Source organism: Taeniopygia guttata, chromosome 19, assembly GCF_048771995.1.
Source record: "Taeniopygia guttata chromosome 19, bTaeGut7.mat, whole genome shotgun sequence".
Taxonomy (NCBI): domain Eukaryota; kingdom Metazoa; phylum Chordata; class Aves; order Passeriformes; family Estrildidae; genus Taeniopygia; species Taeniopygia guttata.
Window position 1 is genome coordinate 4,229,092 of NC_133044.1, and position 19,051 is coordinate 4,248,142.

General features: G+C 45.9%; 1 protein-coding gene across 4 annotated transcripts in view; it reads left to right on the forward strand.

The window, feature by feature from the left end:
- FAM222B (family with sequence similarity 222 member B) overlaps window positions 1-13,364 on the forward strand; it is a 36,123-nt gene extending 22,759 nt beyond the window's left edge. For 2 of the 4 annotated variants that reach the window (XM_030287889.4, XM_072937245.1), the window contains exons 2-3: window positions 3,143-3,270; window positions 9,214-13,364. In XM_030287889.4, the coding sequence (XP_030143749.2) occupies window positions 3,189-3,270; window positions 9,214-10,781 (1,650 nt within the window). In that variant the 5' untranslated portion in view covers window positions 3,143-3,188 and the 3' untranslated portion in view covers window positions 10,782-13,364. The remainder of the gene's footprint in view (window positions 1-3,142; window positions 3,271-9,213) is intronic. The other 2 variants (XM_030287890.4, XM_072937246.1) reach the window with 1 other exon arrangement.
- The last annotated feature ends 5,687 nt before the right edge of the window (window positions 13,365-19,051 follow it).

Below are 19,051 nucleotides of genomic sequence, written 5' to 3' on the forward strand. Positions count from 1 at the left end.
TTAAATACTGAGATCTCGATTATGAAAACCGGTATTGATTTCATAGAGAAGAAAACTGAAGCAGAATTTTAATTATAATAAGAAATTCAGCTATGGAGTTACGGTTAGCACTTCTATACAAGTCTGAATTTCTTTTTCTAATGCTCAGCAGTGACCTAGATGTCACCAATTTGTTTACTGCAAATCAAGCTAAAAGAGCGATTTTAGGCTTCCGCTTCAGATTATTTCTTCTAAGTCCAGTATTTCCTTTAAAATTATTATTGCCACCCCAGTCTTTTACGAACCTTTGGCATTACCTGAAATGATTATCTGCCTGCAGGAACAACTTGCCTTTACAGCTCTCTCTAAAACATTGCTCTCCATACTGGAGCTAAAGCCTCTGTAAATACATGTTTTGACCTTCAAGGAAGCACTGCTGTCATGTAGCAGGAGCCTGGCTATTCCGAGGTGAATGCTGTGACCACTCCTAATCACTTGTTCTCTCTCCTAATGTGCCATTATCCTGTTTATTGCTGTGTGCACCTCGCTGGGGCACTTCAGCAAGAGGCTTTCTCACAGTTCAGGCTCTAATGAGCGTTAATGATGGAGCAGGTGAGCAAACCCTCCCCTCATCTTGCTGCCAGAAATGCTGCTCCCTCAGTCAGAGCACGGCTGTGCTCTTTCAGGGCTGCACACAAACTTGCCATCAATTAAATAATGTTTTAGGCACCAAGCTCCTTTGGGCCTGCAGGCATGGGAAGTGAATCCTTGGTTGGTGTCAAACGTTATTGGAGTAAAAGGTGTATGCTCAGATGAATATGGGAATAGTGTGATCTGTTTTTCTGTCTACAGTGAAGGCTCTTAATTTTGTTTGTCTGCTTTTCACTGAGAAATAGGTCTTGTTTGTGCCAGCCTTCTGAAGTTGATGAAATGAGGAAAAAAGGAAAATAGAATTATTATTTTTTTCTTGCTGACTGTGGGTGTTTCTGTTGCTTACTCAGGTAAAGCTCTGACAACTCACAGTGGTTTTGTCTTCTGATTAAAAGGAGCTGGATTCTTGTTTTGTCTTTTTGGTCTTGCTGGGCATGATTTGGGATGGGGAACTGCTGCCCACAGGCTGTTTGGAAAGTTTCACTGAATGTTGTGTACCCACAGTCACGACTGAATCTCGTCTATAAAGGCTGAGCAACTTTTCAGTTCCTCAAGCAATTCCTTGATGTTGTGGATGTGACAGGTCTTCAGTCATCGTTTCTGAAAGACTCCAAGAATTCCATCTCCTTCAGAGAATCGGAAGAAAATCCGGGTTTAGGTTTATTTTACCAGGTTTTACATATCTGGACTTTGAGCAGCGCAGATTGTTGCTGTCTCCTAGGATTTAAGGGGAGAAGGATACAAATGTGCTCTGTTGGTGGTTGTGCTGTCAGCCCTGCACCTTGGTGAGGTGCTGTGTGTGTTTCTCACAGCACCAGGTCTGTGTTATTCTGCGTGGGAAGGGTGAGTGGACAACAGCCTGGATTGTCAGACTGCCATTCAGTGCCCAAAACTACTTTTGTTAGTCACAGTGGCACCCAGCAGTCTCACTCAGCCACACTTCGGTCAGCTTTGGACAGCACTCACTCAGTGAAGATGCAGAAGCTCTCATAAATTAATATTTGTATGAGATTTCTTGGCTGTTGGTTTAATCAACCTTTGCGTGTTGAGCTGAGGAAATGCATAAACATGGAGTTAATGAGCTGTACACAGTGAGTAATTGCTGGGCTGCAGGAAGGCTTCGAGTCCACGCTGCTCACTCCATTGGTGCCAGCCCTCCATGGGCAGTCTGACCTGTGCTGGTGGTCTGAGGTGAGGTTTTGCATTCAAGTCTTTCAAAGTCTCTGCAGAAATCTGCTGCTGGAGGTTTCTGGAGCATGAAGGTGGCAGTGCTGACAGTGTCACATCGCTGTCATCGCATTGTTTGTGCCATCTCAGCAGTAAGACTCTTGCAGAAGTGGCCTCTTAGAGGTTTTGGCAGATGTGGCTTCTCATGTCTGGGCTCGAACTTTCTCCTTCCCCCCCGCCCCATTTTGATCTTTGAATTCTTTCTCAGTTGTTTTAACTGGGGTTTGTGAAACAATGACTAAAATTAAATCAGTTTACAAGTCTTGAATCCTCCAACTCTTCCCATGTTTTGGAGCTCATATAACAAGTCCCAAAGCCTTTCTAACTGCTCCTTAGGTGTTTTTCTCTGTATAGCAGCACTGAAGCTTGTGGACATCTGGATAAAGAGAAAAAAATCCACTGATTTCTCCAGCTTGGTTCTGTCACCCTGTTTCCCAGAACTTTCTAAAGTGCTGCAGCCAGGAGGATTTGGGCAGGGACTTGGACCAGATGGCCTCTAGAAATCTTGTTGCAGCTTAAATCTCTATAATTCTACTAACATTGGACACTTTGAGCCCCAGTTAGCCTTATTGCTGGTATCCCTCTTTGCACAGCAGTGGTGGGATTTGAGGGGAGTTGTGCCACATTTATATACAAAGAGCTTTTTGAGGTTTGATTTCTTAAATGCTGGACCAAACAGAAGAAGATGGTGGCACCTCTGCAGCCCCTTTCTGCACATCTTGCTGTTACCTGCCCCACAGCAGCTCAGGTTAGCAAGTCTCTGCTGAAATGAAGGAAGTTGTAGCCATTCATCTTTCAGCCTAATGGACCACAGAAATTACAAGCCGTAGCATGCAGCTTAATCTTGCCACAAGGCAGTGTGCTGCATATTTTGCCTCCAATTTATGCATGCCATGCCTTTTTGTTAAGTGTGAAAGAGCAGTTGACAGGGTTTCTCCAGAGAAGTCGCCTTGGTGGATACCAGTGCATTTCAACACAGTGAAATGAGTGATGGTGGTTTCTTTACCATTCATAACAACCACCTTTGAAATGTGAGGACAGAGCTATGGATTATTCTCTGTGTGTCAAGCAGCAGAGGAGAGAGAGGCAGCTATTTTGGTTTTAACCCTGCAGATGACCCAGTTCTTGAAGTATTTCCGTTGCCGTTAGGAGATGCAGTCAGGACTGGAGCAGCGGTTGCGCATCTGTGCTTGGTCAGGCCTTCACCCAGGGATGGCTCTTGGCCGCTTTCTTTTCTCTGTTCCTCCTTGTATTATAACTTTGAATTGTCTCTCTGTTGTTGCAGTGTGCAGAGGAGTGAATGCCCCATGTTGTGTTAGTGCCTGTCTGCCATGCTGGCCTGTCTGCCAAGACCAGGCGACCTCTCCTTTCAGCTTCTTTCTTACACGCAGATGAACACTGGACTTCAGAAATGTGAGTGATGTTTTGTCTGCAGGATGTGGTTAACTGTTAAATCTGGCTCTGGTACCGCTGTGACATAAACATTTAGGATACAGTGGAAAAACTGTTTAATGTAGAGTCTTTCTTTTGTTATGCCTTCAAGGCATCTGTCAATAAAGGCTCTGAGAAATGGCTGTAGAGGTTCACATGTGTGCAGCTCCTCTGTTCCTGGCTCTGCAAAGGTTAATTTTAAACACAGCAGGATGCAGCAAGTGAGGTTCCTGTGAGATTCGTGCCTCTCTGCTGAAAAGATTTTGTGCTAAAAGTGTGCCAGCTGATTTGCTACTCAGCACAACTTTTTCCTCAGTCTTTTTCGCTTCCCTTCGTGCAATTACTTGTAGACACCAATAAAAGTTAGATCAGTCTAATGCAAACCTTTTGAGGTCAGCAGCTCTTGCTCTACATACCTGGGGCTTATACTACAAATATTAGTGAGCTAGCCCAGATTACTAAAGTTCAAAGTTTCCATCTTCTTTCTGATGTCTCTTTAGTGCCTCTGAAAATATGTCTGCAGAGTGCTCTGATAATTCTTTTTTGATAACTTCAGTCATTTTTTTTTTTCATGGTTGTACTGGTATTTTTAAGAACAACTTGTGCTTGGGAGTGTAAGTTTACAGACTAGAGGTTTTTTTAACTCTTACTCCGTCTCTCCTCTTTATCACTGAAGTAGCACACTGATTGTTCAGCTGAAATTTCAGAAATGCCAGGATTCTGTGTAAGGTCTGTGTATTTGGTTCTTCGGGCTGTGATCTGTCTCTTGTGTTCAAAATGTGCATTGGGAGATCTCAGTTTGCTGATGCACTCATTGCTTTTGAAACCCAAGTGGTTTACAGTCCACTTTTAGCTAAATTGTTCATACATTGAGGCTTGTGATGCTACAGAAAATAAATAGGGAAGATAATTTTGCACTAAAGAGTGACCTGCTCATGGTTGTGCTCCTGCCAGAAGTGACTGACAAGGTTCACATACACACCTGAGCTCCCCCACAGCACTTCTGCTGACTCCATGGGCTTGGTAATTGTAAAATCACTCAGCAACAAAGAAAATCTTCACTCACCAAATGACTGGTGATGGCATCAGACCGGGCATCCCCTCCTTTCTTGTTTCTATTTCCAGTGTGAGCGTTGCTGACAGCCTGTGGGGTGAGGGTGTGCCCAGGTCTGTGCATTGCGTGAGATTTCTTTGTCAGAGCTTAGTTCTGAAAGCAGAATGTTGAGGTTCATGTGAGGGCAGCTGTGCATAAATCAGGTATTTGCTAATTGCAGCTTTACAAGGCAACATGCTGGTATGTTGGGCAGTTTTCCTCACCTGATGGTACCTGATGCTGTTTCTTGGAAATTTGCAGACCCATGTGCTGAAAGCATTGCTGTGTCCTGCTTAGTGAAGAGCTTTGGGAACTGCATTTCAAAGAATTTAGGACATAAAGTAGCTGGCAGGCACGGGCTGGCAGTGGTAATGCTCAGCTGTTGGGTTTGTTCTGTTTTTCTGGAAGATGAGGCTGCTGGTACAGACCTCGCTGTAGATGTGGGCACGATTAATTGGTGCATTTCTCTTCTGCTGGAGATGCATGAGTAGCCCAGCCCCTGGCCAGGGCAGAGCTGAGTTAATGAGCATTTTTTAATGAACGGTGACTTGAGACTTTTGATGGGGGGTGAAGGCAGGCTGTAATAATAGTGCTGTTGCTTTTATAAAAGGTACAGAATTCCACAGGATTGCCTTTCTTCAGACTTACAGTGTTTGTATTAATAATTTTTAAGTGTAGTTTTCTAGAACAGGCTTTTTATTAGTGCTTAAAAACCCATATTAGCTCAATTACCTTTTTTTTCCATATTCACTCTCTAATAAGGGGCTTGTTTTTAGAAGTGGTCCGTGCAGTAGGAGTTTGGTAGATTAGCATGCACATATTTTTTCCTTTAGAAACTGATGACTAAAAGACTTCCAATTTCAGTATTTTTTGTTGAATTCCAGCCTGAGTTCAGGCTAATCCTGGAATTCCTTTTCAACACAAGGGATTTCTCACTGGGCCAGTATTGATATTCTCTCCTTGCTCCCAGTGATTCTAGTATAAACCTGACTGGTCAACTGGGATATTTGAGGTAAGATTGTTCAAGATGTGTCTGCAGCTGCTGTTGGACATAGCAGCAGTGCAAAACCTTAAGGGGAGAAAAAATGGTAATTTTTCTGTGACAATGGTGCAAAATCAAGTGCAAGGTGGACACAGCTGGTTCTGGCTTGTCACAGTGCAGGAGCTCTCATTAGGGTAGCAATCCTGAAGGCCTGTTTGTATTTTGTTTAATGATAATGAAAATTTAACTATAGGCAGCTTTTAGAAGCAGTGGGTTTTAAAGTCTTAATGTGAAATGCACTTAAAAGATGTTCCATTAGTGCTGAGGTGAGGCAGGGAAATCTGTCTCATTCCATGACAAAAATAGCTCCAGTGGTGAGACCAGGAGTGTGACCAGAGGAATCGGTTGCCACGGGATTAGCAGGAGTTGTGAACTTGCAGCTCACCAGTTTATTGGGGTAATTGCTCATATGCACAGCTTTGCCTTATAAAATACATTAAATAATTACTTTTCAATAAAAGTATTCTGCCTTGCATTCACCATTAGGGAGCTTCCTGGAGCTCATTCCATTGTTTTCCTAATGAAGCTTCTTCCTCTGCTGTTGCCTCATCATTTTATTATGGCCTGATCTGGAATTCTTGCTCTTGCACACAAATGATGCTCTTCCAATACCAGCATTTTCTTTCAGAGTATTCTAGCATGTTTTCCATTCACTTAGTTACCAGAACTAATTGTTCTTTATTGGTTTGTAGGGTATTGTATGGGATATTCAGATTCTTGCTCACCATGTAATGCCTTCCTTCTAATATTTTACTGTCTTAATTACTACAGTCATGGAAACTTGCCTTTGGAGCTACTAGCAAAGCACTTTGGGGCACTCAGATACACATCACCTTCAGGCATGAGTGACATGGCTGAGTTAGCCTGGAGTAAAGGGAGCATCATCTTACCTGTACATACACCAGGTGCTGTTTGCAATGTGGTTGGGTTCAGAAGTTCCCATCCAAGGGATTTAAGAGGTGGTTTGCCTTTGGTAGGATGCCAGACTTGATGCTAGGGTGTCATTTAAGTTTAACCGAGGGGTTGTTTTCTCTCAGAGGAAGGAGTTCTTCCAGGTTTGGGAGTAGAGGTGTGTCTGACTGACTGATGGCTGCAGCCTGGTCAAACATCCATGTTTTATCTGCTTCCTGGAATTTCTATGTAACAGAAAATCAGATGATTGGATAAAAAAATACTCAGTGTGTCTGTTCAGTGTTTATATTTAATTTTCAGGTTTGCCTATAGAAATGTAAACCAGGCTGGGAAATCTTGATGGCAAAGGTGTTTTAAAGTATCTCCTTGATTTTTAATCTGAAAATAGAATGTGACAGTGTCTGCAAGCATAACATAAACCATAACACAGACAGGTATGGGGTCCTTTGTCCTTTGGTTCTTCTCTGGTTCATGGAGGGTTGCCAGGGTCATGTCTTGGGGAAGAAACAGACCTTAATGAGCGTGGGCAGTGCTAAAAATAAAGGTTGGGAGTTCACTAAGGCCTTGGCTTTTGAGGCAAGGCAGTAGTGGCAAATGCCATTTGCAGGCTCTCTCCGTTAGGAGCACAGCAGCCTGCTCAAAAGGGCAGATATAAACCACCTGCCTGCAGAGACAGGTACAGGGATGTGCACAGAGAGATGTTTGGGTTAATATTTCCTTTGATTAAGAGAAAGGGATATGTGCCAGTGTCTGGACAGCACAGGGAGTACAGGTATAACTGGCGCCGTGGTACGAACTGTGCTAGAGATGGGAGACAAAACTGCTCGTAAAGCATTTCACAAAAAAATATTTTTAATACTTCCATAATTAACCTTTCTTTTGGTATCCATTCAGTTTTCCATTTTCTGACCTTTCTTTTCTGAAAGTGAGAGCTCTTAAAGCAGAGCTGCTCTCCCTCACCCGTGACAACAGGAAGCTGCAGGATGCAAAGAGAGAAGTGGCTGGTACTCATCTTTTGGAGGCAATTTGCTTGAAAGAATCAGAGGTAGATTTTCAAGAGGAAGGGCTGTTTGCCTGGGAGCAGAAAGCTCTTTGCTGGAGCATTAAATTTCCTTGGGTCAGAGGGCTAGATATGGGGCTGGGGTATTCTTGGGTGGCTGCCACATTCCCTGTTCTCTCAGCACAGCAAATAGCACAGGGATGCTGAAAATTTTAGGAAGAAGGAGGGACATATTTTTCCAGTGAAATGTTTGCAAGGTAAGAGGGAGGGAAAATCAAGCAAAAGCTAAATTGGATTGTCAAAGCTTCAAGCCATTATTTGAAGATTATAAAATCAGCAGGAGTCCCATAGGAGTCAGGCAGCAGAGCTGTGGTGGGAAACAGCCCAACTCTCTGCTTGGAATGTGATTATGGCAAGAGGCACACATCTCCCTAGATTTCTGAAGTTCTTTGCAGAAGCAGTCGGAGCTTGTGAGCCAGGTAGGTATCTGGTAAATCAGAGGAAGTGAAACCACACCTCTGTCTCCAGAAGGCTTTTGTCTCTCTCTGGGGAGTAGCATGTTTTTAATCCTGTGAGATAATCACATCATTTTGCCATGTGATGTGGGGATGTTGTCCTTAGCAAGGTGCCACCTTGAAAAGTCAGCTGAAGAAATAATTGCAGGCCATAAAATAATCAGCCTCCTTCAATTTGCTGAGTTTGGGCTGACAAGAGCTTCCTAATGCACAGAAAGACACTCAGTGCTTTCAGATGTCAGCACCCAGGAAAGGAGTGGGGTGTAAATGGAGGCTTGAGCTGAAGCTTTGATGTGTACAGGTTTTCAAGGCAAGGATTTGGTAGTGGAGGAGGGGATGCAGGAGCTGCTTAGAAACTTCCCCCATGCCTGATGGAGCCAATGCCAGCTGGCTCCAGGTTGGACACACCACTGGAACAACAGATTAAAGAAGGAGGGAAAACCTGCACAGCTGCAGCTGGAGAGAAGAGTGAGAATACGTGAGAGGAACAGCTCTGCACAGACCCCCAGGGCACTGCAGAAGGAGGGGGAGAAGGTGCTCCAGGCACTGGAGCGGAGATTCCCATGCAACCCATGGGGAAAACCATGGTGAGGCAGCTGTGTCCATCTCCCTGTGCTGTGGAGGTGGAGAAAGTCAGGAGTGAAGCTGAGCCCGGGAAGAAGGGAGGGGTGGAAGGAAGAGGTTTTTATTTCTCATTACCCTACTCTGATAGTATTGGTAATAAATTAACCTAATTTCCCCAAGTCTGTTCTGCCCACGACAGCAGTTGGTGAGTGGTATCTCCCCTTCCTTATTCTGACCCTGTGTTTCTTCTTCCATGCCCAGCTGAGGAAGGGAGTGACAGAGCAGCTTTGAGGGCGCCTGGTGCCCAGCCAGGGTCAGCCTGCCACAGTATGGTTTCCACCTCAGGATTCACAGGGGCTTCATGTTTAATTCATATCTTTCTGATTTTGAATTCCATGGTAAAAATACTGTGAATGGTTTGAAGAGCGAGGGGGAGGCAGCTTAAATTAAGAGAATAAAAACCAGCCCACCACTGCAAGCTGTGAGGAATATTTCAGCTGGAGACAATCTGATGTTTATAACACGTTACCTGTTTTTGTCCAACTGCAAACACACTCTGATGAGAGCGTGGTTTTGTTTTGCTCCCCTGGGCAGGTCTTGCCTTAAGCTGAACTAGGGCTTGTGTTGGTCACCAGGTAATAAAGGGAATGAGGCATCTGCTACACAACCCACTGGTCTGGCAGGGTGAGGTTTCTGTGCCTCTTGAATCCTTGGAGATTTTCTACCCTTGTTGTGTGACTGTCTTGCCCTGGGGTTGATCCCTTGCTTACCAGAACTGACCAATTTCCTTTCTCCGCAGGGGACACTACACAGAAAATGAGATCTGCACAGTATCCTACCCCAGCAGAATTGGATGCTTATGCTAAGAAGGTCGCCAACAATCCACTGACTATAAAAATCTTTCCGAACAGCGTCAAGGTTCCCCAGAGGAAACACATACGCCGTACTGTGAACGGACTCGATACTTCGGGCCAGAGGTACAGCCCCTACCCGTCTCAGGCCACCACGAAAACGGGCCTGCTGGCCATAGTCAAATCCCCAGCGAAAGGAATCATCAAGGACTTTGACGGGACGCGCGCGCGCCTGCTGCCGGAGGCGATGATGAACCCCCCCTCCACGCCCTACGTTGCACCAAGCACTTTATCCCACCCCCAGGCGCTCGCTCGCCAGCAGGCTCTCCAGCATGCACAGACTTTGCCGCACCCCCAGAGCATCCCGCAGCACCCTCAGGGTATTCCACAGCCACCACCCAGCTTACCGCACCCTCAGGGGATCCCGCAGGCGCTGCCGCACCCGCAGAACATGCAGCAGCCGCAGGGCTTGCAGCACCCTCAGACCATGGCACACCAGAGCCTGCAGCACCCCCCGAATCCGCTGCTGCAGCCGGGTTTACATGGAGGCAGAAAGATGCCGGACGCAGACGCGCCGCCGAATGTGACCGTGTCTACCTCAACCATTCCCCTCTCTATGGCTGCCACCCTGCAGCAGAACCAGCCACCGGACCTGAGCAGCATTGTGCACCAGATTAACCAGTTCTGCCAGGCCAGAGCTGGCATTAGCACTACCTCAGTGTGTGAGGGACAGATTGCAAACCCCAGCCCTATAAGTCGCAACCTGCTTATCAATGCAAGTACCAGGGTATCTACTCACAATGTCCCTACACCCATGCCTTCCTGTGTAGTAAACCCTGTCGACCATGCTGCTGCTGCTATTCCTCCTGCCTCTGTTAATGTGCCCATGGTCAATATTAACAGGGTGCCACCCGCCTACCAGAACGAAATCAAATCGGTTGCGTGGAACCAGCACCAGCTTGCACATCTGCAGCAAATGTGTGGGGATGCTGCTGGGCCTGCTGGACTCGCAGGGAAGCACCCTCAGAGAGAGATTGCAGGGCAGAATTTCCCTGGCAAAACTTCCAACTACCCTCAAGAACTGTGCATGGGCCAGTCCTTCAGCTTGAAGCCCCCCATCGAGAAGCCTACGCCTTCTCCACCTGTGAACGGGTTGCAGGGACCTTTGCCATATACCAATGGGCACTATTTCCAGCCCCTCTGGAATAACATTCTGCCCACGCCCAACAGTGACAGCTCTGGGTCCCAGGACCTCACCATGCCTTTCCATGGGGGACAGCCAGCAGGAGCGACGCTGGATTGTGCAGGAGGAACTCATTACAGAGCTGGAGCTGGCCCATCCAGCCAGAATAATGTGATGCAGACCATGGATTACCTAAGTGGGGACTTCCAGCAGTCCTGCTTCCGAGACCAGAGCATGGCCGTGCTGGGAAAAGTCCATCGGCCTCCCATGAACCGAGCACCTGAACCAACCGATAGTCGAAATCTTCATATTCAACACCCAGGGTATAGATAGGCTGCAGTCACTTTCACAGACAAAAAAAAAAAATTATAGGTTTTAGTCTTAATTTTAATTAATAAGCAAGGCATTTTTAACTTGCAAACTTGTGTGATCATTATAGTACCCATTGGAAGAAGACATACTGTATATTTAAAGAGCTTTGCTTACATGTTATCTCTCTCCTTTATGCATCAAATATTTAACATGCCTTTTGTGTCAAAGAATTTCATTACACTACTTCACGCCACAGCTGTTTCCTCACTGCAGAGTCTCCCTTTGTGCAGCTTTGTTTTTTTGCCTTCTGCTGAGCAGCTCCTCGCTGGACTGAGGTTGAGTTGCTGCAGGGTTTTGCAGCCACATCTGCGCTCCAGCGAGAGCGAGGTAGTGTAGCTGCTTCCATTTCCATCTCAATTTCCTCACAAGATTAAGAGCAACAGAATTTTGTCAGGGAGTAGGGCTTGTTTTCAACTCAAAAGCCCATTTCATTAATGCATTAAACATTGACCATTTGCACTGTCTAGAGGCCTGTGTAATTGAAAAAGAGCCAGCTAGGGGTATGTATTTAGGCTTTAATAGAGGGAGAAGCTTTTCAGCTGTTTCTTGCCCATGTTTATCATTTAGATTTTGTCCAAAGTCAAAAGTCTCTGGCCGATTTTTCTGACTCTTTCTGTTTCTGGACAGGGTACGAGGAGGGGAATGGCAGGTTTGGGATGAAGGCAGCCACAGGGAGCTGCCTTTCTTCATGTTCCCCCTCCCCACTGCCCTTCCAGCAGCCCCAAAGCTCACGTTGTCTGAATCCCTCGCTGCTAGGAGTCTGGCCAGCCTCGTGTGAAGGGAATCCAGACCCACTGACAACTCCAAAAAGGGTTCAGCCACTTCTCTGGAAGCTGGAATTACTGTCAGGGTGAGGAGATGCAGCTCAGCCCATCCCCGATGGGAGGCCGTTGGTCTGAATCAAAGCTCCTCTCACAAGCCACTGTGGGATTGACAGTCCCCTGTTCCTCTCCATCAAAACACCCCAGCGGATTTAATGGAACAATTCTTCTCCCTGGGAATTAGCAAAGCTGTTTATAACATCCCTTTTTCCCAGGGTCTCGGTGCCTAACTCCTTCTGTTCCCTCCCCACGTCACTTCCAGCAGCCAGTTGAGTCAGTGACTGTAGGACACTAACTGGGTAACCTCAGCATCTTGTTCTCTGTGTACCAAAACATCCCTTTCCTTTCTAACAGCCGAATTTATTGTAAGTAGAAAATTCCTCATCTCTGTTAACGAGACTAATACTTGAACATAATGATCACAATCAAGTTTGGAAATTAAAAAAAAAAAAAAGAAGAAAAAGTTTAAAAAAATAAATGCATTGATTCTTTCTATGTACACTGGCTAAAAAATATTGCTCTACACTGTAACTTTTAAGTGTAATATTTCTGTATGAATGTCGCCTGGTAGTGTGGGTTTGAGTAGCATTGTGTATGGGTGAACCCACTGGCCTCTGCCATCCACTGGCCTCCCTCACAGCCCTTGGAAAAACAAAGCCTTAAGTATTTGCTCCTTGAACTTTCCTTAATGAGCATGGATTAAAAAAAAATCTTAAAGACATCATACAAAATTTAAAAAAAAAAAATTAAAAAAAAAGTTTTGAAGTGACGTCATAGTTGGCTAGAGATTCTTAAAAGTTTTTCGTAAATGGGAAAATTAGAAAACATTTATTTGTATTTTTTTAATTTAGAATGTGTAGTCCTGGGCTGTAACAAATATTTAGGTTTCAAAGCTTAGCAGAGTACGTTTCTGACTCCTTGCGTAAGTTAGTACACTTATATCATGTCATTATTTAAATTCTTTTAAGTGTACTATAACCCGTTCTTTAGTGGTAACTCCTGAGCAAAGTTAAGCAATTTGACTAAAGACGGATTAAATTATGTGTTGGCTTGTGTTGCCTTATATTTAAAAAAAAAAGGAAAAATTGCCTGATTGTGTTATGCCAAATGATAGCAACATGAAGTCCTAATTTATTGTTTATAATCGTATTCCTGCAGTCTTTGTGAAAACTGGTAAATATACATCTATGAAAGAACGAAAATCCTGAGGCTTTTCATGCAATATTTTTCTGAATCCATTCTGTTGGAGCCAGGGTTCGAGTCTGAAGCTGCTTCCCCACAGTCACCCCGTTGTGTTCCCTGTCCCAAACCCAACCCCAGCGAGGGCTGTGCTCTGACCTCACCCCTCCCTGCCCAGTCAGTCACTGTAAGGTGTTCTGCTCCTTTTTACTCAATAAAACCTTGGCCTCTCCTCTGTTCCGTAGCCTGCTCCAAATCTTAACCCAGACTGTTACTAAAAGCTAATTTTTAACTCCTGCTCTTCTCCCGAGAGCCTGAGCAGAGTCCTGTGCTGTGGTGGTGGTTGCCTGGGAGGTGTTTGGTGGTGTTGGCAGCACGCTGTGAGTTTTTGGGGACTGTTCTGCACAGGTACAGCCACGAGCTCCGAGGCTTTGCCCCGGTACAGCAGGACCGGGAAGCAAAAATCCTGCTGAGACTCATCCAGGTGGGACATTGCTTGAAAAAAATACAAATCATTTTACTATTAAAATATACTGAAACCTTTCCTTTTGGTCTGGGAGTGAGATTTTTCTTCGAACCAACCCTTTTCAGCTCTGCAGCAGCCCTGTTGTGATGGGCTCTCCATCCTGCCCTGGTGGGGTGTTGGGAGCAAAGGTTGGATCGGGGTGTGGGTGCCCAGGGTGGGGTCTGGCAGTGGCACTGTCACCGGGGTGAGGGAGGGAAGAGCCTTGTGGTGCCTTGTGTGGTAGGAGCTGTGGAAAAACGTGGAAAAACCTCCCGTGGTTTTTTCTCTCTGCCCAGTGCAGAATTAAGAGGAACCCAAAGGCCAGGAATGTTCCTTCCCCCTGGGCTCTCCCAGGAGCTCCTTGTAGGTGATCACCAACCTTTGGGGCTCACACTGCAGCTCCTCTTGCCTTTCTGTCCATCTGTCCATCCATGGGTCAGTGCTTTCCCCACCTCTGACTCCAGCACAGGGCTCTGCTCCCTGCTGGGTCCTGGATCCCTGCTCTGCTCCTGAGGAATGAGTAAAGCTCAGGTGTTTGCTGAGCTCCTCACCCTCCCCATCCCCACACCACTTCAGAACCTCAAGCTGGACCTTAGGAGTGTCAGAACTCAAAATGTCCCTCAGACATTTTCAGAGGTTCCAGGCCTTGCTCAGAAGCATTTTAGACCCTGGCAGCATTTTAGACAGCTGGAAACAGCTGTGATCTTGAGTTTGAGCCATGGAATGAGTTACCAACTTTGAAGGCGGAACAAGCGGTCACAGAGGGTTGGATGGTATAGTAAAAGTAATTACAAATTAGAGGGGAAAATTTTTTAGTATTGTACAGGGGGGTTTTAACACCTGTACAGGGGGGTTTTACTTTGTACAGGGGGGTCAGGAGTTCTAAGATGGAGGAAAGTGGGCCTGATCCTGTTCTTCCTCCTTCTTGTTCCTTACCTCCATGTTCTTGGTGATGTTGGCACTCACAGATTGGTTTAGAGTAGAAGAGCACATTGTAACATAGGTAGTAGGTATTGGGGGAAAACTATAAACATATAACACGTAATATATCATATAAAAGACAGCAGCAGCCCTGGGTGGGGAGAGAGAAGACAGCAGGCAGTGAGGGTGTCAGGAGTGTTCCTGACCAAACAGCCACAGCCTGCAAAGACAATCTTTCAGATAAGTTGCAATAAACTGCCTTGAGACCCAACAACAAGAGGCTGTGGAGTTTTTTTTGGAAGCTCGGGGTGGAGGAGAGACTTTTCCACCACATGGAACCCCTGAATCAATCCCGGGGTTCTCACAAGGAGGATCCTGAGAAGGATAAACACGAGCATGTTGTGAACCTTCCACAGGGAATCTGTGTCCTGTGTTTGGAGCAGGAGCTTTGGAGCTGTTCAGCCACCACCAGCCCAGTTTGTCGCAGCCCAAAGTGAATGTTTTATAAAAAACACTTGTGAGTTTTCTTTAAGCTTTCCATGTCAGATGTCTCCGGGGGCCTCGGTGGCTCCCGTGGAAACCAAACAGAGCTGTTTGCTGGGGATCACTGGGGAGAGAACTGGGAATTGCTGCTGTATTTCATTAAGCCACAAGGCTGCTGATTAAGGCTGCTGCCTCTGTGCTACGGGTACCAATTAGAATTTTCTTTATTATTATTATTATTTTGTCCACGTGAAAAATAAAAAAAAAAAAAAGAGACCTGTTCCCTCTGCCCCTTCTGCTGGTTTTATTCAGTGTGAGGTGGCCATGGGGTCACAGGGTAGGTGCTTGTCCCAGAGGGAATTTGGGGAAGGGTATCCATGGGTTTCTGGGCTAGGAATGTATCAGGCAGAGTCTGGCTGACTGCTCCAATAAAAGGCAGGGTTTGGGAAAACAGAGAAAGAATCTCAGAGAGAAAGGTGCTGAAATAATGGTTAAAAATAAGAGAAGGAGTGGAAGAGGGGGTTTGAGTCCTGCCAAAATTTTAAAGGGAATTTGTAACATTTGTGGTCACCTTCTAGAAGATGGGACCTGCCAGGGTTTCCTCCCCTCTCCCAGGATTGTACATCTCATTTAATCTTTGCTTCCATCTCTCAGAAGGACAAAACTCCAACCCCATCCCACTGCAAACCTGAGCATCAAAATCCCTCTTTCCTGCTGTTCCCACTGTTCCCCAAATACCGTGGACATTTGGTTCCCACATGGTTTTCCTGGAATTTGGGCTAAACCAGGCAGCTTAGCCTGGCTGAGCTGAGGCAGGAGGAGCTGTTTGCCCACAGGCACTGCTGCATCCCTCTCCAGCATCCGGAAATTCCAACAGCAGCCACTCCTTCCATCAGAGCTTCAGGATCCTCTTCTCCTTTGACCCAAAGCTTCTTTGGGATCTGATTTCTTCATCCACCCCCCTCAACAGGAACAATCTCTTCTGCAAGGAGTTTTCAGGAGACTTTATCCTCCTCTTTGCAGCCAGTTGGACGTGGAGCAGGGATCTGGTGGAAAACGATCCAGCAGGGACTTGGTGTGAGCAGCTGCTGCCTCCACCGAGGAATCACCTGCAGCCACAGCTAAGCTGAAGGCTTGGAGTGAAATCCAGCATTTTAAAACTCCTCCTTTTGGGCCAAATGGGTTTTTCTTCCAAAGATTTTGACCCCCAGGTAGGCAACGCCCAGATGTTCTTTGTGAACTCCAGCAGCTCCAGCAGCTTGTGATGTTCAGAGAGGAGCAGCCTTGGGGATGCTGTGAAAATTCAGAGCTGAAAAATTCCTGAAAAATCCTTGTGGGGTCCTGGGGGATCCAGAGGGTGGAGGAACCAAAGGAAAGTGGCACATTGTGGTCAGCTGCTGGAGGAGCATACATTGGACACCCTCCAGCGAGAGCCGCCTTTCGGATGCTCTTCAATGTTCAGCAGAGGAAAATTGCAATAAAATTACTGGAGTGTTTTATCTGCTTAGTTTAAGTTAATTTCAAAGCAATTGTGTACAGGCTGTTGATTCTGCTGGAGTGGCTGCAAGCCTGAGAGATGTACAGAGAATGAAGTGAGATTGCACCAAAAAACTGCTGTGAAATCAATTTTACTGCCCTCAAACCCCTCAGTCCTGGGGGCAAATGGGGAGGGAAGGGGCTCAGATGGGTCTTTAATGAAGGATGTGCAAAGGAAATTTTTCTCACATTTTTCTCCCTATACACTATCAATGTCTGGTTTCATTGTCTCGAAGAAGAAGCATCAAGAATCAGCACAAATCAGGGCTGTATGGTGTGAGCAGATGAAGTGGTTTTCCCAAAAATTCTTCCTGTCTACGATGCCAAAGAGGTTAATTTGGAGGTTATTTAGGGCATCTCCACTGTGGTGGGAGGTCTTACACAGGCAAAGACCCCTCCAGGTGGGGTCTTCCTCGATTTTTTTGGGTATTTAATAAGATTTTCCTCTGTGATTTGAGCATCTTCTGAAGGTCCTTCCAGTGTCCCAGTGACGGTGGGACAACAGAGCGGGGAGTGAGATGGCGGCACAAACCTTTAAAATAAACCCTCAAACCACCAAGTTTCCAGGAAGTTTATTTTTAAACTTGATATTTGAGGCTAAACTTAGTAGCAAAAATCGATTTGTCTCCCTCTCCTCCTTGAGCATTTGAGAGCATCTCCCCCTCCTGCTTTCCTCGCAGCCCAGGCGGTGCCGGGGAATCGCTGCCACGCTGAAGGTTAAGAGGTGCTCCAAGATCTGGCTGCCATTTCCAGATGTGCCCGGGTAAAAGTACAGCACCCACCGGCACATCCCACAGCCAGGGCTGGAAAGGGGCTGGAAAATCAACCCCAACAGGGACAGCAGAGCTGGGAGTTGGTCCCATGTGGGAATCCAGGAACCCCCCTGGACAGAGCCCCCAGAGCCACTGGCTGTGATCTCTGTCCATGGAAAAGAGTTTTCCATCTTACAGGATGAATTACCAGCTCTGAGTGTTTTATATAAGTAATAATTAAGTGTGACATGGGTGCAAAAGTAAAATTTTAGGATTCTAGATTAGGGGTTCAAAGGGGACAAGATGGAGGAAATTGGGTGTGTCTTGTCCTTTTTCTCCTTCTTCATGCCCTCCATGTTTCACTGTGGTGTTGGCATTTTTCTGTTGGTTCAGGCTGGGGACACACTGTCCAACGTAGGTGACAGATATTGGCACGTTATTGTAAATCCAGCACAGGTAGTTTGTGGTATTTAATGTTTGTACCATCCCACTGAGGGCAGAGCCCCACACGCTGCCCTGCAGGACAGAGCTGCGGCAGGGCAGCAGAACATGTTAGAGATAAACAGAATAAACAACCTTGAAACAGCACAGACGAATTATGGCTTCTGCTTTGGCAGAGGGGCTGACAGACAGAGACTTTCTACAATCTGGGAATCATCAATAGCACAGATTCCAACAGTCCCTGAGGTGGGGACAGGGACAACGAAGCTCCCAAGGCTGTGTTTTTCATCCAGGAGCTGCAGCCCAGGCTTCCTCTAGCACCGCTTCCCACTTTTAGTTCACAAATTATATAAGAATTTTGATTTATTTTTAATTTTTTTTAATTTTTTTTTTTTAAGGCAACTGGTTGGAATGAAGGGTTGCCAAAACCCTGTGTGTGGGCTGGTCAGAGGGACAGGGCTGTCTCTGTACTCTGTGTGTGTATGGGGGCGTGTGTATATATACACACAAATGAAAATATAGAAATAAAATGTACGTAATAAATGTAAAATAGAAAAAATATAAAATATAAGGACAAGAATTATAAATGGCTATTAAATGGAAATTAAATGTATGATAAATATGAAGGATGGAAGATGTGTAAATATACAGATAGAATTTCTATAATATAAAATACTAAAATCTTATGTAATGCAATTCTATTGATATTTTCAATTCTATATAATAATATAAATATATGATTATATGAAATATTAAATTTTAAATATTTTTAAATATATAAAAATATATATAAACTATAAAATAAAAAATAAGCATAAAATGTGTAAGGATAAAACGCATATTTAATACGAATTGCAACAATTTGTTAACGCAATAATTATCATTATTATAATAATAATGATAATTATTATTCATTTATATAAATTATGAGGCTATAAATTTCTATTAACATCTTCCCCTCCCCTTTGTCCCCACGAGGCGGCGCCACTGAGCCGAGCACCGGGCGGGGACGGGGACACGGGGACACCGGGACGGGCGGAACCGGGCACCGGGATGGGCTGGAACCGGGCACTGGGATGGGCTGGAACCGGGCACTGGGATGGGCCAGAACCGGGCACTGGGATGGGCTGGAACTGGGCATTGGGATGGGCTTGAACTGGGCACTGGGATGGGCTGGAACTGGGCACTGGGATGGGCTGAACTGGGCACTGGGATGGGCTGGAAAAGGGCACCAGTGTGGGCCAGCACAGGTCACCAGTGTGGGTTGGCACTGGACATTAGGACACGGGTGGCACTGGGCACCAGTACGGGCTGGAACTGGGCACTGGGATGGGCTGGCAATAGACTGGCAATAGTCGCCAGTTTGGGCTGGCACTGGTGCCAGTATGATCTGGCACTGGGCAGCAGTTTGGGCTGGCACTGGGCACCAATCTGGGCTAGTATGGGTCACCAGTGTGGGCTGGAAGTGCCACCACTCTGGGCTGGCACTTGGCACGGGCATGGTGTGACACTGGTGCCAGTGTGGGCACCAGTACAGGCTGACACTGGACACCAGAATGGGCTGGCATTAGACACCAGTTTGGTGGGCCAGTA